Genomic DNA, 18948 nt, shown 5'->3' on the forward strand with positions numbered 1-18948 from the left:
AGTGAGCACTGTGGTGTGCTAAGCACCGTGAGGTTGTGGGAGTGAGCACCGTGTGCTGAGCGCTGTGGGCCTGGGGGAGTGAGCACTGTGTGCTGAGCGCTGTGAGCCTGGGGGAGTGAGCACTGTGGTGTGCTGAGCGCCGTGAGGTTGTGGGAGTGAGAACCGTGTGCTGAGCACTGTGAGCCTGGGGGAGTGAGCACTGTGTGCTGAGCACTGTGAGGCTGGGGGAGTGAGCACCGTGTGCTGAGCGCTGTGGGCCTGGGGGAGTGAGCACTGTGTGCTGAGCGCCGTGAGGCTGGGGGAGTGAGCACCGTGTGCTGAGCACTGTGAGCTTGTGGGAGTGAGCACTGTGTGCTGAGCGCTGTGAGCCTGGAGGAGTGAGCACTGTGGTGTGCTGAGCGCCGTGAAGTTGTGGGAGTGAGCACCGTGTGCTGAGCACTGTGGGCCTGGGGGAGTGAGCACTGTGTGCTGAGCACCGTGGGGTTGGGGGAGTGAGCACTGTGGTGTGCTGAGCGCTGTGAGCTTAGGGGGGGCTGTTTCCCGGGGGTGGGGGCTCACCTGGGCGGCGGCGGAGGAGGAAGAAAGCGCGGAGGGCGGCGCGGAGGAGGCGGACGAGGAGGAGGAGGAGGAGGAGGGCGGCCCCCGGCGGACGAGCCCCTAACGAAACCCAACTCCAGGCCTCTGCGCATGCGCCGCCAGCCCAGCCCCCGAGCCGCTCGTGCGCAGGCGCCAGCCGCCCCTTCCCGTTCCCCGATTCCCCAATAGGCTCCAGCGCATGCGCGGACAAACACACCACGCCCGTCGGATTACAAACCAGCCCGTGCGCATGCGCGGGCAGCCCCTGCCCTCCCCTGAATAAACTCTAGCGCATGCGCGGGCAAACACCTCGCCCGCCGGGTTACGAATCAGCAAATGCGCATGCGCGACCAGACACCTCCCTCTCCCCCGCCCAGTCCGCGGACCGGCTCAGGCGCATGCGCGAGCAGCCCCCGCCCTCCCCACTCCTCCGGCCCCGCATAAACTCTAGCGCATGCGCGGGAAAACACCTCGCCCGCCTCCCCGCCGCCCAGATTACGAGCTATTCATTCATTCATTCACTCAATCGTATTTATTGAGCGCTTACTGTGTGCAGAGCACTGTACTAAGCGCTTGGGAGGTACAAGTTGGCAACATCTAGAGCCGGTCCCTACCCAGCAGCGGGCTCACAGTCTAGAAGGGGGAGACAGACGACGAAACAAAACATATTAAAAAAATAAAATAAAGAGTAATAAATACGTACAAACATATATACAGTGCTGTGTGGGGGGAGGGGGAGAAGAAGGAGGGGGCTCAGTCAGGGAAGGCCTCCTGGAGGAGGTGAACTAAGTAGGGCTTTGAAGGACGAGAACCAGCTGCTGCGCATGCGCGAGCAGACACCTCCCTCTCCCCCGCCCGGCCCGCGGACCAGCTCAGGCGCATGCGCGAGCAGTCCCTTCCCTCCCTCCCACCGGCCCCGAATAAACTCCAGCGCATGCGCGGGCAAACACACCTCGCCCGCCTCCCCGCCCGCCCGATTACGAACCAGCTCTTGCGCATGTGCGACCAGACGCCTCCCTCTCCCCCGCCCGGCCAGCGGACGGGCTTTGGCGCATGCGCGAGGAGCGGCTTACCCTCCCCTCAACCCCGAACCCGTTCTGACGCATGCGCGAGCAGACTCCCCCGCCTGGCTATGAGCCCGTTCAAGCGCATGTGCGAGCAGCCGCCCCCTTCCCTCCCTCCCGCCCGCGGACCAGCTTCGGCGCATGCGCGAGCAGCCGGTTCTCCCCCCCCCGTCCCGAACCAGCTCTGGCGCATGCGCGAGCAGATGCCCCCCCCCCCGCCCGTCCCGCGGACCAGCTTTGGCGCATGCGCGAGCAGATGCCCCCCCCCCCCCGCCCGTCCCGCGGACCAGCTTTGGCGCATGCGCGAGAAGACACACCATTCCCCCACCCCGTCCCCCGCCGGGCTTCGAACCAGCTCTAGCGCATGCGCGAGCAGCACCTCCCTCTCCCCCCCTCCACCAGGCCCCAGGACCAGCTCCGACGCATGCGCGAACAGACGTCCCGGCGGGCAGTGAACGAGCTCCAGCGCAGGCGCATGCGCACGGCGGCTGGCGGGAGGGGGATGAAGGAAGAAGGGAAGAAAAATGGGCGCCATCATGGCGGCCGTGGGTGGAAGTGACTAGGCTAGGCTAGGTTTCTTCAGGGGACTAGAGGTGTGGGTAGGGTAGGATATGTCTGCCTGTTTTTATTTTGCCCTCTCCCTATTGCCACACAGTAAAGAAGCAGCATGGTTTTGGGGAAAGAGCCCGAGCTGGGGAGTCGGAGGTCGTGGGTTCTAATTCTGATCCTCTGCTTGTCAGCTGTGACAAGCGATTAGTACAGTACTCTGCACACAGTAAACACTCAATAAATACGATTGAGTGAAGTCACTTCACTTCTCCAGGCCCCAGTTACCTCATCTGGAAAATGGGGGACAACCTGATCACCTTTGTTGTCCGCCCGCAGACTTGGCATGACTGACTCCATCTTGCGCATACCCACAGTAGCCCTCCATTTTGTGCAGGCCGAGAGCAACGCCTTTTCGTATTTTATGTAAGGCTCAATATCAGAATGTCTTCAAGGCCCTTAAACAAGTAACACCCGTCTACGCAGGGCTGGAGGGCCGACACCAAGTACCTCTTGTCCGTATAAGTCTGTGGTAACAGAGGCCAGTGAGAATTCGCAGCCATCTTGTCGGTCCTCATTCATTCATTCAGTCAATCGTATTTATTGAGCGCTTACTGTGAGCAGAGCACTGTACTAAGCGCTTGGGAAGTACAAGTTGGCAACACATAGAGACGGTCCCTACCCAACAGTGGGCTCACAGTCTAGAAGTTCCCATTGCTGGCTCCCTTCTTCTAGACTGTGGGAAGAGGGAGGGAAGAGGGGTGATGAGGAGGAGGAGGAGAGGAAAAATGGGGTTCAGTGTGGGAAGGCCTCCTGGAGGAGGTGAGCTCTCAGTAGGGCTTTGAAGGGAGGAAGAGAGCTAGCTTGGCGGATGTGCGGAGAGAGGGCATTCCCTGTATATATGTATATCACCTGTATATATGTATATATGTTTGTACATATTTATTACTCTATTTATTTATCTTACTTGTACCTATCTATTCTATTTATTTTATTTTGTTAGTATGTTTGGTTTTGTTCTCTGTCCCCCCCTTCTAGACTGTGAGCCCACTGTTGGGTAGGGACCGTCTCTATGTGTTGCCAACTTGTACTTCCCAAGAGCTTAGTACAGTGCTCTGCACACAGTAAGCGCTCAATAAATATGATTGATTAATTGATTAATTCCAGGCCAGGGGGAGGATGTGGGCCAGGGGTCGACGGTGGGATGGGTGAGAACGAGGGATGGTGAGGAGGTGAGCGGCGGCAGAGGAGCGGAGTGTGCGGGCTGGGCTGGAGAAGGAAATAAGGGAGGGAAGGTTGGAGAGGGCGAGGGGATGGACAGCCTTGAAGCCGACGGTGAGGAGTTTTTGCTTTATTCCTAGATGGACGGGCAACCACTGGAGATTTTTGAGGAGGGGAGTAACATGCCCAGAGCGTTTCTGCACAAACATGATTCCGGCAGCGACGTGAAGTATGGACTGAAGCGGGGAGAGACAGGAGGATGGGAGGATTCTATCCTAATCCTCCTCCACCTCTCTGCTGCCTTCGACACTGCGGCCCACCCCCTTCTCCTCAACACGCTGTCCGACCTTGGCTTCACAGACTCCGTCCTTTCCTGGTTTTCCTCTTATCTTTCCGGCCGTTCATTCTCAGTCTCCTTTGCGGGCTCCTCCTCCTTCTCCCATCCCCTCACTTTAGGGCTTCCTCAAGGGTCAGTTCTCGGTCCCCTTCTATTCTTCATCTACACTCACTCCCTCGGTGAACTCACTCGCTCCCACGGCTTCAAGGACAAGTTGGCAGCGTATAGAGACGGTCCCTACCCAACGACAGGCTCACAGTCTAGAAGGCGGAGACGGAGAACACAACAGAACATGCCACATGTCTGCTCTGTCACCTTGGGCAAGTCACTTAACTTCTCTGAGCCTCAGTTCCCTCATCTGTAAAATGGGGCTTAATCAATCAATCAATCAATCAATCGTATTTATTGAGCGCTTACTATGTGCAGAGCACTGTACTAAGCGCTTGGGAAGTACAAATTGGCATCACATAGAGACAGTCCCTACCCAACAGTGGGCTCACAGTCTAAAAGGGGGAGACAGGTTGTGAGCCTCACGTGGGACAAACTGATCACCTTGTATCCCGCCCCAGCACTTAGAACAGTGCTTTGCACATAGTAAGTGCTTAACAAATGCCATCACTATCATTATTATGTGGACGGGTGTCAAGTCATCAGAACAAACAGAATTATAGCTATATGCACATAATTAACAAAATAAATAGAATGGAGTACGATCAGAGTAAATAAATAAATAGGATAGAATATGACTGACTGAATATTGTATACCTGTATATATGTTTGTACGTATTCATTACTCTATTCATTTATTTATTTTACTTGTACATATTTATTCTATTTATTTTATTTTGTTAATATGTTTGGTTTTGTTCTCTGTCTCCCCCTTCTAGATTGTGAGCCCGCTGTAGGGCAGGGACCGTCTCTATATGTTGCCAACTTGGACTTCCCAAGCGCTTAGTCCAGTGCTCTGCACACAGTAAACGCGCAATAAATACGATTGAATGAATGAATGATGAATGAATGAATGAATGACCACCCCCGGCACCTTACATCCTTCCCCTCCCCACAGCACCTGTATATATATATATACATACATATATACACATATATATATATATTTGTATGGATTGATTACTCTATTGATTTTATTTGTACATATTTATTCTATTTATTTCATTTTGTTAATATGCTTTGTTTTGTTGTCTGTCTCCCCCTTCTAGACTGTGAGCCCACTATTGGGTAGGGACCGTCTCTATATGTTGCCGACTTGTCCTTCCCAAGCGCTTAGTCCAGTGCTCTGCACACAGTAAGCGCTCAATAAATACGATTGAATGAATGAATGACCGTCTCTATATGTTGCCAATTTGTACTTCCCAAGCGCTTAGTCCAGGGCTCTACACACAATAAGCGCTCAATAAATACGATTGAATGAATGAATGAATGAATGTCTCTATGTCGCCAAGTTGTACTTCCCAAGCGCTTAGTACAGTGTTCTACACACAATAAGCGCTCAATAAATACGATTGAATGAATGTCTCTATGTTGCCAACTTGTACTTCCCAAGCGCTTAGTACAGTGCTTTGCACACAGTAAGCGCTCAATAAATACGATAGAATGAATGAATGAATGTCTCTATGTTGCCAACTTGTGCTTCCCAAGCGCTTAGTCCAGTGCTCTGCACACAGTAAGCGCTCAATAAATACGATTGAATGAATGAATGACCGTCTCTATATGTTGCCAACTTGTACTTCCCAAGCGCTTAGTCCAGTGCTCTACACACAATAAACGCTCAATAAATACGATTGAATGAATGAATGAATGTCTCTATGTCACCAAGTTGTACTTCCCAAGCGCTTAGTACAGTGTTCTACACACAATAAGCGCTCAATAAATACGATTGAATGAATGTCTCTATGTTGCCAACTTGTACTTCCCAAGCGCTTAGTACAGTGCTTTGCACACAGTAAGCGCTCAATAAATACGATAGAATGAATGAATGAATGTCTCTATGTTGCCAACTTGTGCTTCCCAAGCGCTTAGTCCAGTGCTCTGCACACAGTAAGCGCTCAATATGATTGAATGAATGACTGTATATGTTGCCAACTTGTGCTTCCCAAGCGCTTAGTCCAGTGCTCTGCACACAGTAAGCGCTCAATATGATTGAATGAATGACTGTATATGTTGCCAACTTGTACTTCCCAAGCGCTTAGTCCAGTGCTCTGCACACAGTAAGCGCTCAATAAATACGATCGAATGAATGAATATGAATGACTCTATGTTGCCAACTTGTACTTCCCAAGCGCTTAGCCCAGTGCTCTGCACACAGTAAGCGCCCAATAAATACGATTGAATGAATGAATGACCGTCTCTCTATGTTGCCAACTTGGACTTCCCAAGCGCTTAGTCCAGTGCTCTGCACACAGGAAGCGCGCAATCAATACGATTGAGTGAATGAATGAACAAACGAACGAACGAATGAATGAGTAAACGAACGAATGAACAAACGAACGAACGAATGAGCGAATGAATGAACGAACGAATGCATGAACGAACGAAGGAACGAACGATCGAATGAATGAATGAACGAGCGAATGAATGAACGAGCGAACGAATGAATGAACGAACGAATGAGTGAATGAACGAACGATCGAACGAATGAATGAATGAGCGAACGAATGAGTGAATGAACGAACGATCGAACGAATGAATGAATGAGCGAATGAATGAATGAACGAACGAACGAACGAATGAATGAACGAATGAATGATCCCGCTCTCCGGCCCCGCCCCCTTCCTTCCCCCTCCTTCCCGCCCCCTCCCTTTGGGGGGCGGTCCGGAGCGTGTCCTTCTGGGCCTGCGCGGAGTCCTGGGCTCCGATTGGCCGCCTGGCGCTTACGTCATCGCCACGCGCGGCGCCCGGGGTCCGGACGGCGGCCGCCGAGGGACAGAAAGGGTCGGTCCGCGCCCGTCCGTGCTGGGCGGACGGAGCAGCATCAGGTGCAGCATGGAGGACGACGCCCCCGTCATCTACGGCCTGGAATTCCAGGTGGGCCACAGCTCTCCATCCATCCTTCAGTCCGATTTAATCATTATTAATAATAACAATAATAATAATACTAATAGTAATAATAATAATAATAATTAAGGGAGTGGGAATGATGCTATTTCTTAAGCGCTTACTATGTGCCAAGCACTGTTCTAAGCGCTGGGGGAGATGATAATACTAATGATGCTATTTGCTAAGCGCTTACTATGTGCCAACCACTGTTCTAAGCGCTGGGGGAGATAATCATACTAATGATGCTAGTTGTTAAGCGTTTACTATGTGCCAAGCACTGTTCTAAGCGCTGGGGGAGATAATACTAATGATGCTACTTGTTAAGCGTTTAGTATGTGCCAAGCACTGTTCTAAGCGCTGGGGGAGCTGATAATACTAGTGATGCTACTTGTTAAGCGCTTAATTTGTGCCAACCACTGTTTTAAGTGCTGGGGGAGATGATAATACTAATGATGCTATTTGCTAAGCATTTACTATATGATAATACTAATGATGCTATTTGTTAAGCGTTTACTATGTGCCAAGCACCGTTCTAAGCTCTGGGGGAGATGATAATACTAATGATGCTATTTGCTAAGCGTTTACTATGTGCCAAGCACTGCTCTAAGCGCTGGGGGAGATGATAATAATAATGATGCTATTTGCTAAGCGTTTATTATGTTCTAAGCGCTGGGGGAGATGATGATACTAATGATGCTATTTGCTAAGCGTTTATTATGTTCTAAGCGCTGCGGGAGATGATGATACTAATGATGCTATTTGCTAAGCGTTTACTATGTGCCAAGCACTGTTCTAAGCGCTGGGGGAGATGATAATACTAATGATGCTATTTGCTAAGCGTTTACTATGGGCCAAGCACTGTTCTAAGCGCTGGGGGAGATGATAATACTAATGATGCTATTTGCTAAGCGTCTACTATGTGCCAAGCACTGTTCTAAGCGCTGGGGGAGATGATAATACTAATGATGCTATTTGCTAAGCGTTTATTATGTTCTAAGCGCTGGGGGAGATGATGATACTAATGATGCCATTCTCTAAGCGTTTATTATGTTCTGAGCGCTGGGGGAGATGATAAGGCTAATGATGCTATTTGCTAAGCGTTTACTATGTGCCAAGCACTGCTCTAAGCGCTGGGGGAGATGATAATAATAATGATGCTATTTGCTAAGCGTTTATTATGTTCTAAGCGCTGGGGGAGATGATGATACTAATGATGCTATTTGCTAAGCGTTTATTATGTTCTAAGCGCTGCGGGAGATGATGATACTAATGATGCTATTTGCTAAGCGTTTACTATGTTCTAAGCGCTGGGGGAGATGATAATACTAATGATGCTACTTGTTAAGCGTTTACTATGTGCCAACCACTGTTCTAAGCGCTGGGGGAGATGATGATACTAATGATGCTATTTGCTAAGCGTTTATTAGGTTCTAAGCGCTGGGGGAGATGATAATACTAATGATGCTGTTTGCTGAGCGTTTATTATGTTCCAAGCGCTGGGGGAGATGATGATACTAATGATGCTATTTGCTGAGCGTTTATTATGTTCCAAGCGCTGGGGGAGATGATGATACTAATGATGCTATTTGCTGAGCGTTTACTATGTTCTAAGCGCTGGGGGAGATGATGATACTAATGATGCTATTTGCTGAGCGTTTACTATGTTCTAAGCGCTGGGGGAGATGATAATATTAATGATGCTACTTGTTAAGCGTTTAGTATGTGCCAAGCACTGTTCCAAGCGCTTGGGGAGATGATAATACTAATGATGCTATTTGCTAAGCGTCTACTAGCACTGTTCTAAGCGCTGGGGGAGATGATACTACTAATGATGCTACTTGTTAAGCGTTTACTACGGGCCAAGCACTGTTCCAAAAGCTGAGGGAGAGAATAATAATAATGAAGCTATTTGCTAAGCGTTTACTATGTGCCAAGCACTGTTCTAAGCGCTGGGGGAGATGATAATACTAATGATGCTATTTGCTAAGCGTTTATTATGTTCTAAGCGCTGGGGGAGATGATAATACTAATGATGCTATTTGCTAAGCGTTTATTATGTTCTAAGCGCTGGGGGAGATGATAATACTAATGATGCTATTTGCTAAGCGTTTACTATGTGCCAAGCACTGTTCTAAGCGCTGGGGGAGATAATAGTAATAATGATGCTACTTGTTAAGCGTTTACTATGTGCCAAGCACTGTTCTAAGCGCTGGGGGAGATGATAATACTAATGATGCTATTTGTTAAGTGTTTACTATGTGCCAACCACTGTTCTAAGTGCTGGGGGAGATGATAATACTAATGATGCTACTTGCTAAGCGTTTACTATGTGCCTACCACTGTTCTAAGCGCTGGGGGAGATAATAATAATAATAATAATGCTATTTGAACATTCATTCATTCAAAAGTATTTATTGAGCGCTTACTGAGTGCAGAGCACTGGACTAAGCGCTTGGGAAGTCCAAGTTGGCAACACATAGAGACGGTCCCTACCCAACAGCGGGCTCACAGTCGGAGATAAACAACAAAACATATTAACAAAACAAAATAAATAGAATAAATATGTATAAGTAAAATAGAGTAATAAATATGCACAAACATAGGTACAGGTGCTGTAGGGTGGGGGAGGAGGGAAGCGTTTACTATGTGCTAACCACTGTTCCAAGCGCTGGGGGGGATGATAATATTAATAATAGTAGTAATAATAATGATGGTATTAATTAAGCACTTACTATGTGCCAAGCACTGTTCTAAGCGCTGGGGGGGATGATAATAATAATAGTTTGTTGTCTGTCTCCCCCTTCTAGACTGTGAGCCCGCTGTCGGGTAGGAACCGTCTCTATATGTTGCCAACTTGGACTTCCCAAGCGCTTAGTCCAGTGCTCTGCACACAGTAAGCGCTCAATAAATACGATTGAATGACTGAATGAATGCAAATTGGTGAAGCGTTCCATTTCTTTTTACTTGTACATGTTTATTCTACTTATTTTATTTTGTTAACATGTTTTGTTTTGTCGTCTGTCTCTCCCTTCTAGACCGTGAGCCCGCTGTCGGGTAGGGACCGTCTCTATACGTTGCCAACTTGGACTTCCCAAGCGCTTAGTAGAGTGCTCTGCACACAGTAAGCGCTCAATAAATACGATTGAATGAATGAATGAATGAAAAAGGGACACACGGGAAATAGCAGAATATAGGATATGTCCGGGAGTCTCAGAGCGCGCAAGGTCCAAGTTGTAGCCTTGATGGAGCGATGGGGTGGGTTCATTCATCCATTCAATCGTATTTATTGAGCGCTTACTTTGTGCAGAGCACTGGACTAAGCGCTTGGGAAGTACAAGTTGGCAACATCTAGAGACGGCCCCTACCCAACAACGGGCTCACAGTCTAGAAGGGGGAGACAGACAACAAAACAAAACAACTAGACAGGCGTTAATACCATCAGAATAAATAAAAGTAAAGCTATATGCACATCATTAACAAAATAAATAGTGTGGCTCAGTGGAAAGAGCTCCGGCTTTGGAGTCGGAAGTCGTGGGTTCCAATCCCGGCTCTGCCACATGTCTGCTGTGTGACCTTGGGCAAGTCACTTAACTTCTCTGAGCCCCAGTTCCCTCATCTGTAAAATACGGATTACGACTGTGAGCCCCCTGTGGGACAACCTGATCACCTTGTGTCCCCCTCAGCGCTTAGAACAGTGCTTTGCACATAGTAAGCGCTTAACAAATACCATCATCATCATCTGTAAAATGGGGATTACGACTGTGAGCCCCACGTGGGACAACCCGATCACCTTGGATCCCCCTCAGCGCTTGGAACAGTGCTTTGCACATAGTAAGCGCTTAATAAATGCCATCATCATCATCTGTAAGTTGGGGATGAAGACTGTGAGCCCCACATGGGACAACCTGATCACCTTGTATCCCCCTCAGCGCTTAGAACAGTGCTTTGCGCATAGTAAGTGCTTAATAAATGTCATCATCATCATCATCATCTGTAAGATGGGGATGAAGACTATGAGCCACCCGTGGGACAACCCGATCACCTTGTCTCCCCCTCAACACTTAGAACAGTACTTTGCACATAGTAAACGCTTAACAAATATGCTTAACAAATACCATCATCATCACCTGTATATATGTGTATATGTTTGTACATATTTATTACTCTATTTATTTATTTGTTTTACTTGTACATATCTATTCTATTTATCTTATTTTGTTAGTATGTTTGGCTTTGTTCTCCGTCTCCCCCTTTTAGACCGTGAGCCCACTGTTGGGTAGGGACCGTCTGTAGATGTTGCCAACTTGTACTTCCCAAGCGCTTAGTACAGTGCTCTGCACACAGTAAGCGCTCAATAAATACGATTGATTGATTGATTGTAAGATGGGGATGAAGACTGTGAGCCCCCCGTGGGACAACCCGATCACCTTGTATCCCCCTCAGCGCTTAGAACAGTGCTTTGCACATAGTAAATACTTAACAAATACCATCATCATCATCATCATCATCATCATCATCTGTAAGATGAGGATGAAGACTGTGAGCCCCCCGTGGGACAACCCGATCACCGTGTATCCCCCTCAGCGCTTAGAACAATGCTTTGCACAGAGTAAGCACTTTACAAATACCATCATCATCATCTGTAAAATGGGGATTACGACTGTGAGCCCCAGGTGGGACAACCCGATCACTTTGTAACCCCTTCAGCGCTTAGAATAGTGCTTTGCACATAGCAAACGCTTTACAAATACCATCGTCATCATCCGTAAAATGGGGATGATGACCGTGAGCCCCACGTGGGACAACCCGATCACCTTGGATCCCCCTCAGCGCTTAGAACAGTGCTTTGCACGCAGTAAGCGCTTAACAAATGCCATCGTTATTATTATTAAATAGAATATTAAATATGTACAAGTAAAATAGAGTAATAAGTCTGTAGAAACACATATCCAGTGAACGCCGCGCCGGATCGTCTCATTCCCAGGCGGACCGCGTTCCTTTCCAGCCCCCATTCCGGCTGGGCGGCCTGCGGCCATCCTCGTCCCCGAGGGACGTCTCTCCGTGTCTCGGCTCGTGCATTAAAACCGAATTGTGTTTTCTTTCCGCTCCCCACACCCCGCAGGCCCGGGCCCTGACACCTCAGACGGCAGAAACGGATGCCATTCGCTTCCTGGTGGGGACCCAGTCTCTCAAATACGACAATCAGGTAACCGTTTTCACCAGGCGCCTTCCCGTTCGAGGGTCCGCCCCGGCGACACTGACCGTTTCTGACGCTCGGCTGCGGAGGCGGGCGATCTAGACGGTGAGCCCGCTGGTGGGTAGGGACCGTCTCTATGTGTTGCCAACTTGGACTTCCCAAGCGCTTAGTACAGTGCTCTGCACACAGTGAGCGCTCAATAAATACGATTGAATGAATGAATGAATCCCCCCGTCCCTACCTCCTTCCCCTCCCCAAAGCGCCTGCATATGAGCTTATATAATAATGATGGTATTTGTTAAGCGCTTACTATGTGCAAAGCACTGTTATGTATTTGTGCAGATTTATTACTCTATTTGTTACCCGTACATATCTACTATTCTATTTATTTTGTTAATGCTGTGCATTTAGCTTTAATTCTGTTTGTTCTGACGACTTGACACCTGTCCACATGTTTTGTTTTGTCGCCCGTCTCCCCCTTCTAGACCGTGAGCCCGCTGTTGGGTAGGGACCGTCTCTATGTGTTGCCAACTTGGACTTCCCAAGCGCTTAGTACAGTGCTCTGCACACAGTGAGTGCTCAATAAATACGATTGAATGAATGAATGAATCCCCCCGTCCCTACCTCCTTCCCCTCCCCAAAGCGCCTGTATATGAGCGTATATAATAATGATGGTATTTGTTAAGTGCTTACTATGTGCAAAGCACTGTTATGTATTTGTGCAGATTTATTACTCTATTTGTTACCCGTACATATCTACTATTCTATTAATTTTGTTAATGCTGTGCATTTAGCTTTAATTCTGTTTGTTCTGACGACTTGACACCTGTCCACATGTCTTATTTTGTTGTCCATCTCCCCCTTCTAGACTGTGAGCCCGCTGTTGGGTAGGGACCGTCTCTATATGTTGCCAGCTTGGACTTCCCAAGCGCTTAGTACAGTGCTCTGCACACAGTGAGCGCTCAATAAATACAATTGAATGAATGAATGAATCCCCCCATCCCTACCTCCTTCCCCTCCCCAAAGCGCCTGTATATGAGCAGATATAATAATGATGGTATTTGTTAAGTGCTTACTATGTGCAAAGCACTGTTATGTATTTGTGCAGATTTATTACTCTATGTTACCCATACATATCTACTATTCTATTTATTTTGTTACTAATGTGCATTTAGCTTTAATTCTGTTTGTTCTGATGACTTGACACCTGTCCATATGTTTTGTTTCGGCGTCTGTCTCCCCCTTGTAGACTGTGAGCCCGCTGTTGGGCAGGGACCGTCTCTATATGTTGCCAGCTTGGACTTCCCAAGCGCTTAGTACAGTGCTCTGCACACAGTGAGCGCTCAATAAATACAATTGAATGAATGAATGAATGAATCCCCCCATCCCTACCTCCTTCCCCTCCCCAAAGCGCCTGTATATGAGCGTATATAATAATGATGGTATTTGTTAAGTGCTTACTATGTGCAAAGCACTGTTATGTATTTGTGCGGATTTATTACTCTATTTGTTACCCGTACATATCTACTATTCTATTAATTTTGTTAATGCTGTGCATTTAGCTTTAATTCTGTTTGTTCTGACGACTTGACACCTGTCCACATGTCTTATTTTGTTGTCCATCTCCCCCTTCTAGACAGTGAGCCCGCTGTTGGGAAGGGACCGTCTCTAGATGTTGCCAACTTGGACTTCCCAAGCGCTTAGTACAGTGCTCTGCACACAGTGAGCGCTCAGTAAATACGATTGAATGAATGAATGAATCCCCCCATCCCTACCTCCTTCCCCTCCCCAAAGCGCCTGTATATGAGCATATATAATAATGATGGTATTTGTTAAGCGCTTACTATGTGCAAAGCACTGTTAGGTATTTGTGCAGATTTATTACTCTTTTTTATGTTACCCGTACATATCTACTATTCTATTTATTTTGTTAATGCTGTGCATTTAGCTTTAATTCTGTTTGTTCTGACGACTTGACACCTGTCCATATGTTTTGTTTCGGCGTCTGTCTCCCCCTTCTAGACTGTGAGCCCGCTGTTGGGTGGGGACCGTCTCTGTAGGTTGCCAACTTGGACTTCCCAAGCGCTTAGTACAGTGCTCTGCACATAGTAAGCGCTCAATAAATACAATTGATTGATTGATTATTCTATTTATTTTATTTTGTTAATATGTTTTGTTTTGTTGTCTGTCTCCCCCTTCTAGACCGTGAACCCGCTGTTGGGTAGGGACCATCTCTAGATGTTGCCAACTTGGACTTCCCAAGCGCTTAGTCCAGTGCTCTGCACACATTAAGTGCTCAATAAATACGATTGAATGAATGAATGAATGAATATGATTGAATGAATGAATCCCCCCATCCCTACCTCCTTCCCCTCCCCAAAGCGCCTGTATATGAGCATATATAATAATGATGGTATTTGTTAAGCGCTTACTATGCGCAAAGCACTGTTATGTATTTGTGCAGATTTATTACTCTGTTACCTGTACATATCTACTATTCTATTTATTATTTTGTTAATGCTGTGCATTTAGCTTTAATTCTGTTTGTTCTGACGACTTGACACCTGTCCACATGTTTTGTTTCGTTGTCCGTCTCCCCCTTCTAGACTGTGAGCCCGCTGTTGGGTAGGGACCGTCTCTATAATGGTGCCAACTTGGACTTCCCAAGCGCTTAGTACAGTGCTCTGCACACAGTAAGTGCTCAATAAATACGATTGATTGATTATTCTATTTATTTTATTTTGTTAATATGTTTTGTTCTCTGTCTCCCCCTTCTAGACTGTGAGCCCGCTGTTGGGTAGGGACCGTCTCTAGATGTTGCCAACTTGGACTTCCCAAGCGCTTAGTACAGTGCTCTGCACACAGTAAGCGCTCAATAAATACGATTGAATGAATGAATGAATGAATATGATTGAATGAATGAATCCCCCTGGGCCTTACCTCCTTCCCCTCCCCAAAGCGCCTGTATATGAGCATATATAATAATGATGGTATTTGTTAAGCGCTTACTATGTGCAAAGCACTGTTATGTATTTGTGCAGATTTATTACTCTTTTTGTTACCCGTACATATCTACTATTCTATTTATTTTGTTACTAATGTGCATTTAGCTTTAATTCTGTTTGTTCTGACGACTTGACACCTGTCCACATGTTTTGTTTCGTCGTCTGTCTCCCCCTTCTAGACTGTGGGCCCACTGTTGGGTAGGGACCGTCTCTATAATGGTGCCAACTTGGACTTCTCAAGTGCTTAGTACAGTGCTCTGCACACAGTAAGAGCTCAGTAAATGCGATTGAATGAATTACTATTCTATTTATTTTATTTTGTTAATATGTTTTGTTTTGTTGTCCGTCTCCCCCTTCTAGACTGTGAGCCCACTGTTGGGTAGGGACCGTCTCTCTATGTTGCCAACTTGCACTTCCCAAGCACTTAGCCCAGTGCTCTGCACACAGTAAGCACTCAATAAGTACGATTGAATGAATGAATGAATAAATATAATTGAATGAACAAATGAATGAATGAATGAATGAATCCCCCCATCCCTACCTCCTTCCCCTCCCCAAAGCGCCTGTATATGAGCATATATAATAATGATGGTATTTAAGCGCTTACTATGTGCAAAGCACTGTTATGTATTTGTTCAGATTTATTACTCTATGTTACCCGTACATATCTACTATTCTATTTATTTTGTTAATGCTGTGCATTTAGCTTTAATTCTGCTTGTTCTGATGACTTGACACCTGTCCACATGTTTTGTTTGGTCGTCCATCTCCCCCTTCTAGGCTGTGAGCCCGCTGTTGGGTAGGGACCGTCTCTAGATGTTGCCAGCTTGGACTTCCCAAGCGCTTAGTACAGTGCTATGCACACAGTGAGCGCTCAATAAATACAATTGAATGAATGAATGAATGAATCCCCCCGTCCCTACCTCCTTCCCCTCCCCAAAGCGCCTGTATATGAGCATATATAATAATGATGGTATTTGTTAAGCGCTTACTATGTGCAAAGCACTGTTATGTGTTTGTGCAGATTTATTACTCTATTTGTTACCCGTACATATCTACTATTCTATTTATTTTGTTAATGATGTGCATTTAGCTTTAATTCTGTTTGTTCTGGCGACTTGACACCTGTCCATATGTTTTGTTTCGTCGTCCGTCTCCCCCTTCTAGACTGTGAGCCCGCTGTTGGGTAGGGACCGTCTCTAGATGTTGCCAGCTTGGACTTCCCAAGAGCTTAGTACAGTGCTCTGCACACAGTGAGCGCTCAATAAATACGGTTGAATGAATGAATGAATGAATCCCCCTGGCCCTACCTCCTTCCCCTCCCCAAAGCGCCTGTATATGAGCATATATAATAATGATGGTATTTGTTAAGTGCTTACTATGTGCAAAGCACTGTTATGTATTTGTGCAGATTTATTACTCTGTTACCCATACATATCTACTATTCTATTTATTTTGTTACTAATGTGCATTTAGCTTTAATTCTGTTTGTTCTGACGACTTGACACCTGTCCACATGTCTTATTTTGTTGTCCGTCTCCCCCTTCTAGACTGTGAGCCCGCTGTTGGGAAGGGACCGTCTCTAGATGTTGCCAACTTGGACTTCCCAAGCGCTTAGTACAGTGCTCTGCACACAGTGAGCGCTCAATAAATACAATTGAATGAATGAATGAATCCCCCCCATCCCTACCTCCTTCCCCTCCCCAAAGCGCCTGTATATGAGCGTATATAATAATGATGGTATTTGTTAAGCGCTTACTATGTGCAAAGCACTGTTATGTATTTGTGCAGATTTATTACTCTATTTGTTACCCGTACATATCTACTATTCTATTTATTTTGTTAATGCTGTGCATTTAGCTTTAATTCTGTTCTGACGACTTGACACCTGTCCACATGTTTTGTTTTGTCGTCCGTCTCCCCCTTCTAGACTGTGAGCCCGCTGTTGCGTAGGAACCATCTCTATATGTTGCCAACTTGTACTTCCCAAGCGCGTAGTACAGTGCTCTGCACACAGTAAGCGCTCAATAAATGCCATTGAATGAATGAACTTGGACTTCCCAAGCGCTTAGTACAGTGCTCTGCACACAGTAAGCGCTCAATAAATGCGATTGAATGAATTACTATTCTATTTATTTTATTTTGTTCATATGTTTTTTTTTTGTTGTCTGTCTCCCCCTTCTAGACTGTAAACCCGCTGCTGGGTAGGGGCCGTCTCTATATGTTGCCAACTTGGACTTCCCAAACGCTTAGTACAGTGCTCTGCACACAGTAAGCGCTCAATAAATACAATTGAATGAATGAATGAATTTAGCTTTAATTCTGTTTGTTCTGACGACTTGACACCTGTCCACATGGTTTGTTTTGTCGTCTGTCTCCCCCTTCTAGACTGTGAGCCCGCTGTTGGGTAGGGACCGTCTCTATCTGTTGCCAACTTGGACTTTCCAAGAGCTTAGTACAGTGCTCTGCACACAGTAAGTGCTCAATAAATACAATTGAATGAATGAATGGATACTATGTGCAAAGCACCGTTCTAAGCATTGGGGAAGATACAGGGCGATCAGATTGTCCCACGTGGGGCCCAAATCAAGTTGGACACAGTCCCTGTCCCACGTGGGGCTCACAGTCTCAGCCCCCATTTTCCAGATGAGGTCACTGAGGCCCAGAGAAGTGAAGGGACTTGCCCAGGGTCACCCAGCCGACAAGTGGCAGAGGCGGGATTAGAACCCATGACCACCTGAGTCGCAGGCCCGGGCTCCGTCCACTGCTGCTTCCCGAGAGCTGGCGTCTGGTTCTCACCCTGCCGCCGGCCTGTCGCGTGTCTTTGGATGAGTCACTTTATCCCTCTGGGCCTCGTTTCCTCCTCCTAATAATAATAATAATAATAATAGTAATAATAATGATGGCATTTGTTAAGCGCTTACTATGTGACAAGCACTGTTCTAAGCTGTGGGGAGGATACAAGGTGATCAGGTTGTCCCACGGGGGGGGGCTCACAGTCTTCATCCCCATTTTACAGATGAGGTCACTGAGGCCCAGAGTAGTGAAGTGACTCGCCCATCACCCAGCTGATAACTGGCGGAGGCAGGATTAGAACCCACGACCCGGGGCGCCAGGCCTCGCACGGTTTTAAAGCTCCGCATCCCAAGCAGGAGGAGGGGGGCTGCCTTTGACAGCCCTCTCAATGGGAACCTGCAGGGCATCAGAGCGCCAGTTTTGCGAGCATGGCAATTAAAGGACACTATTACTCTATTTATTTATTTATTACTCTATTTATTTTTATTTATTTATTACTCTATTTATTACTCTATTTATTACTCTATTTATTTATTGCTCTATTTATTGCTCTATTTATTACTCTATTTATTTATTACTCTATTTATTACTCTATTTATTTATTACTCTATTTATTTCTTTGTTTATTTTACTTGTCCAAGTCTATTCTATTTATTTTATTTTGTTAGTATGGTTTTGTTCTCTGTCTCCCCCTTTTAGACTGTGAGCCCACTGCTGGGTAGGGACCATCTCTATGGGTTACCAACTTGGACTTCCCAAGCGCTTAGTCCAGTGCTCTGCACACAGTAAGCGTTCAATAAATGCGATCGATGATGACGACGATGACATATCGGTCGGAAAACTGTCACGACCGCGGCCCCGCGGAGCCACCCCGGAGGAATTGAGCTCGGCCGCCGGGGCCTGACGGTCTCTTTCATTGCGTTCGTAGATCCACATCATTGATTTTGATGACGAAAATAACATCATAAGCAAAAACGTCCTCCTCCACGCCGCGGGTGAGATCTGGCAGATCAGCAGCAGCCCGGCCGACAAAGGGGTGCTCGCCACCTGCTACAGCAAGAGTAAGTATTGCAGAAGATAATGACGCCGTTAAGCGCTCACTACAGTGCCAAGCACTGTTCTAAGCGCTGGGGGTGGGATGTAGAGTCAGGT

The 18948-nt window shown here is 46.8% G+C and overlaps 2 protein-coding genes across 5 annotated transcripts in view; one reads left to right on the top strand and one right to left on the bottom strand.

The window, feature by feature from the left end:
• The window catches only part of TRAPPC12 (trafficking protein particle complex 12), a 68303-nt gene extending 67705 nt beyond the window's left edge, over positions 1-598 (bottom strand). For both annotated transcript variants that reach the window (XM_038772569.1, XM_038772568.1), the window contains exon 1: positions 559-598. The gene's annotated coding sequence lies outside the window, so the exon portion shown is untranslated. The remainder of the gene's footprint in view (positions 1-558) is intronic.
• Positions 599-6703: 6105 nt separating this feature from the next.
• EIPR1 (EARP complex and GARP complex interacting protein 1) overlaps positions 6704-18948 on the top strand; it is a 125533-nt gene continuing 113288 nt past the window's right edge. For all 3 annotated transcript variants that reach the window (XR_005447697.1, XR_005447696.1, XM_038739958.1), the window contains exons 1-3: positions 6704-6786; positions 11921-12004; positions 18725-18857. Coding sequence is in view for 1 of the 3 variants with exons in the window: in XM_038739958.1 (XP_038595886.1) it covers positions 6745-6786; positions 11921-12004; positions 18725-18857 (259 nt within the window). In the remaining 2 variants the exon portion in view is untranslated. The remainder of the gene's footprint in view (positions 6787-11920; positions 12005-18724; positions 18858-18948) is intronic.

The sequence above is a fragment of the Tachyglossus aculeatus genome, chromosome X1 (assembly GCF_015852505.1).
Source record: "Tachyglossus aculeatus isolate mTacAcu1 chromosome X1, mTacAcu1.pri, whole genome shotgun sequence".
NCBI classification, from domain to species: domain Eukaryota; kingdom Metazoa; phylum Chordata; class Mammalia; order Monotremata; family Tachyglossidae; genus Tachyglossus; species Tachyglossus aculeatus.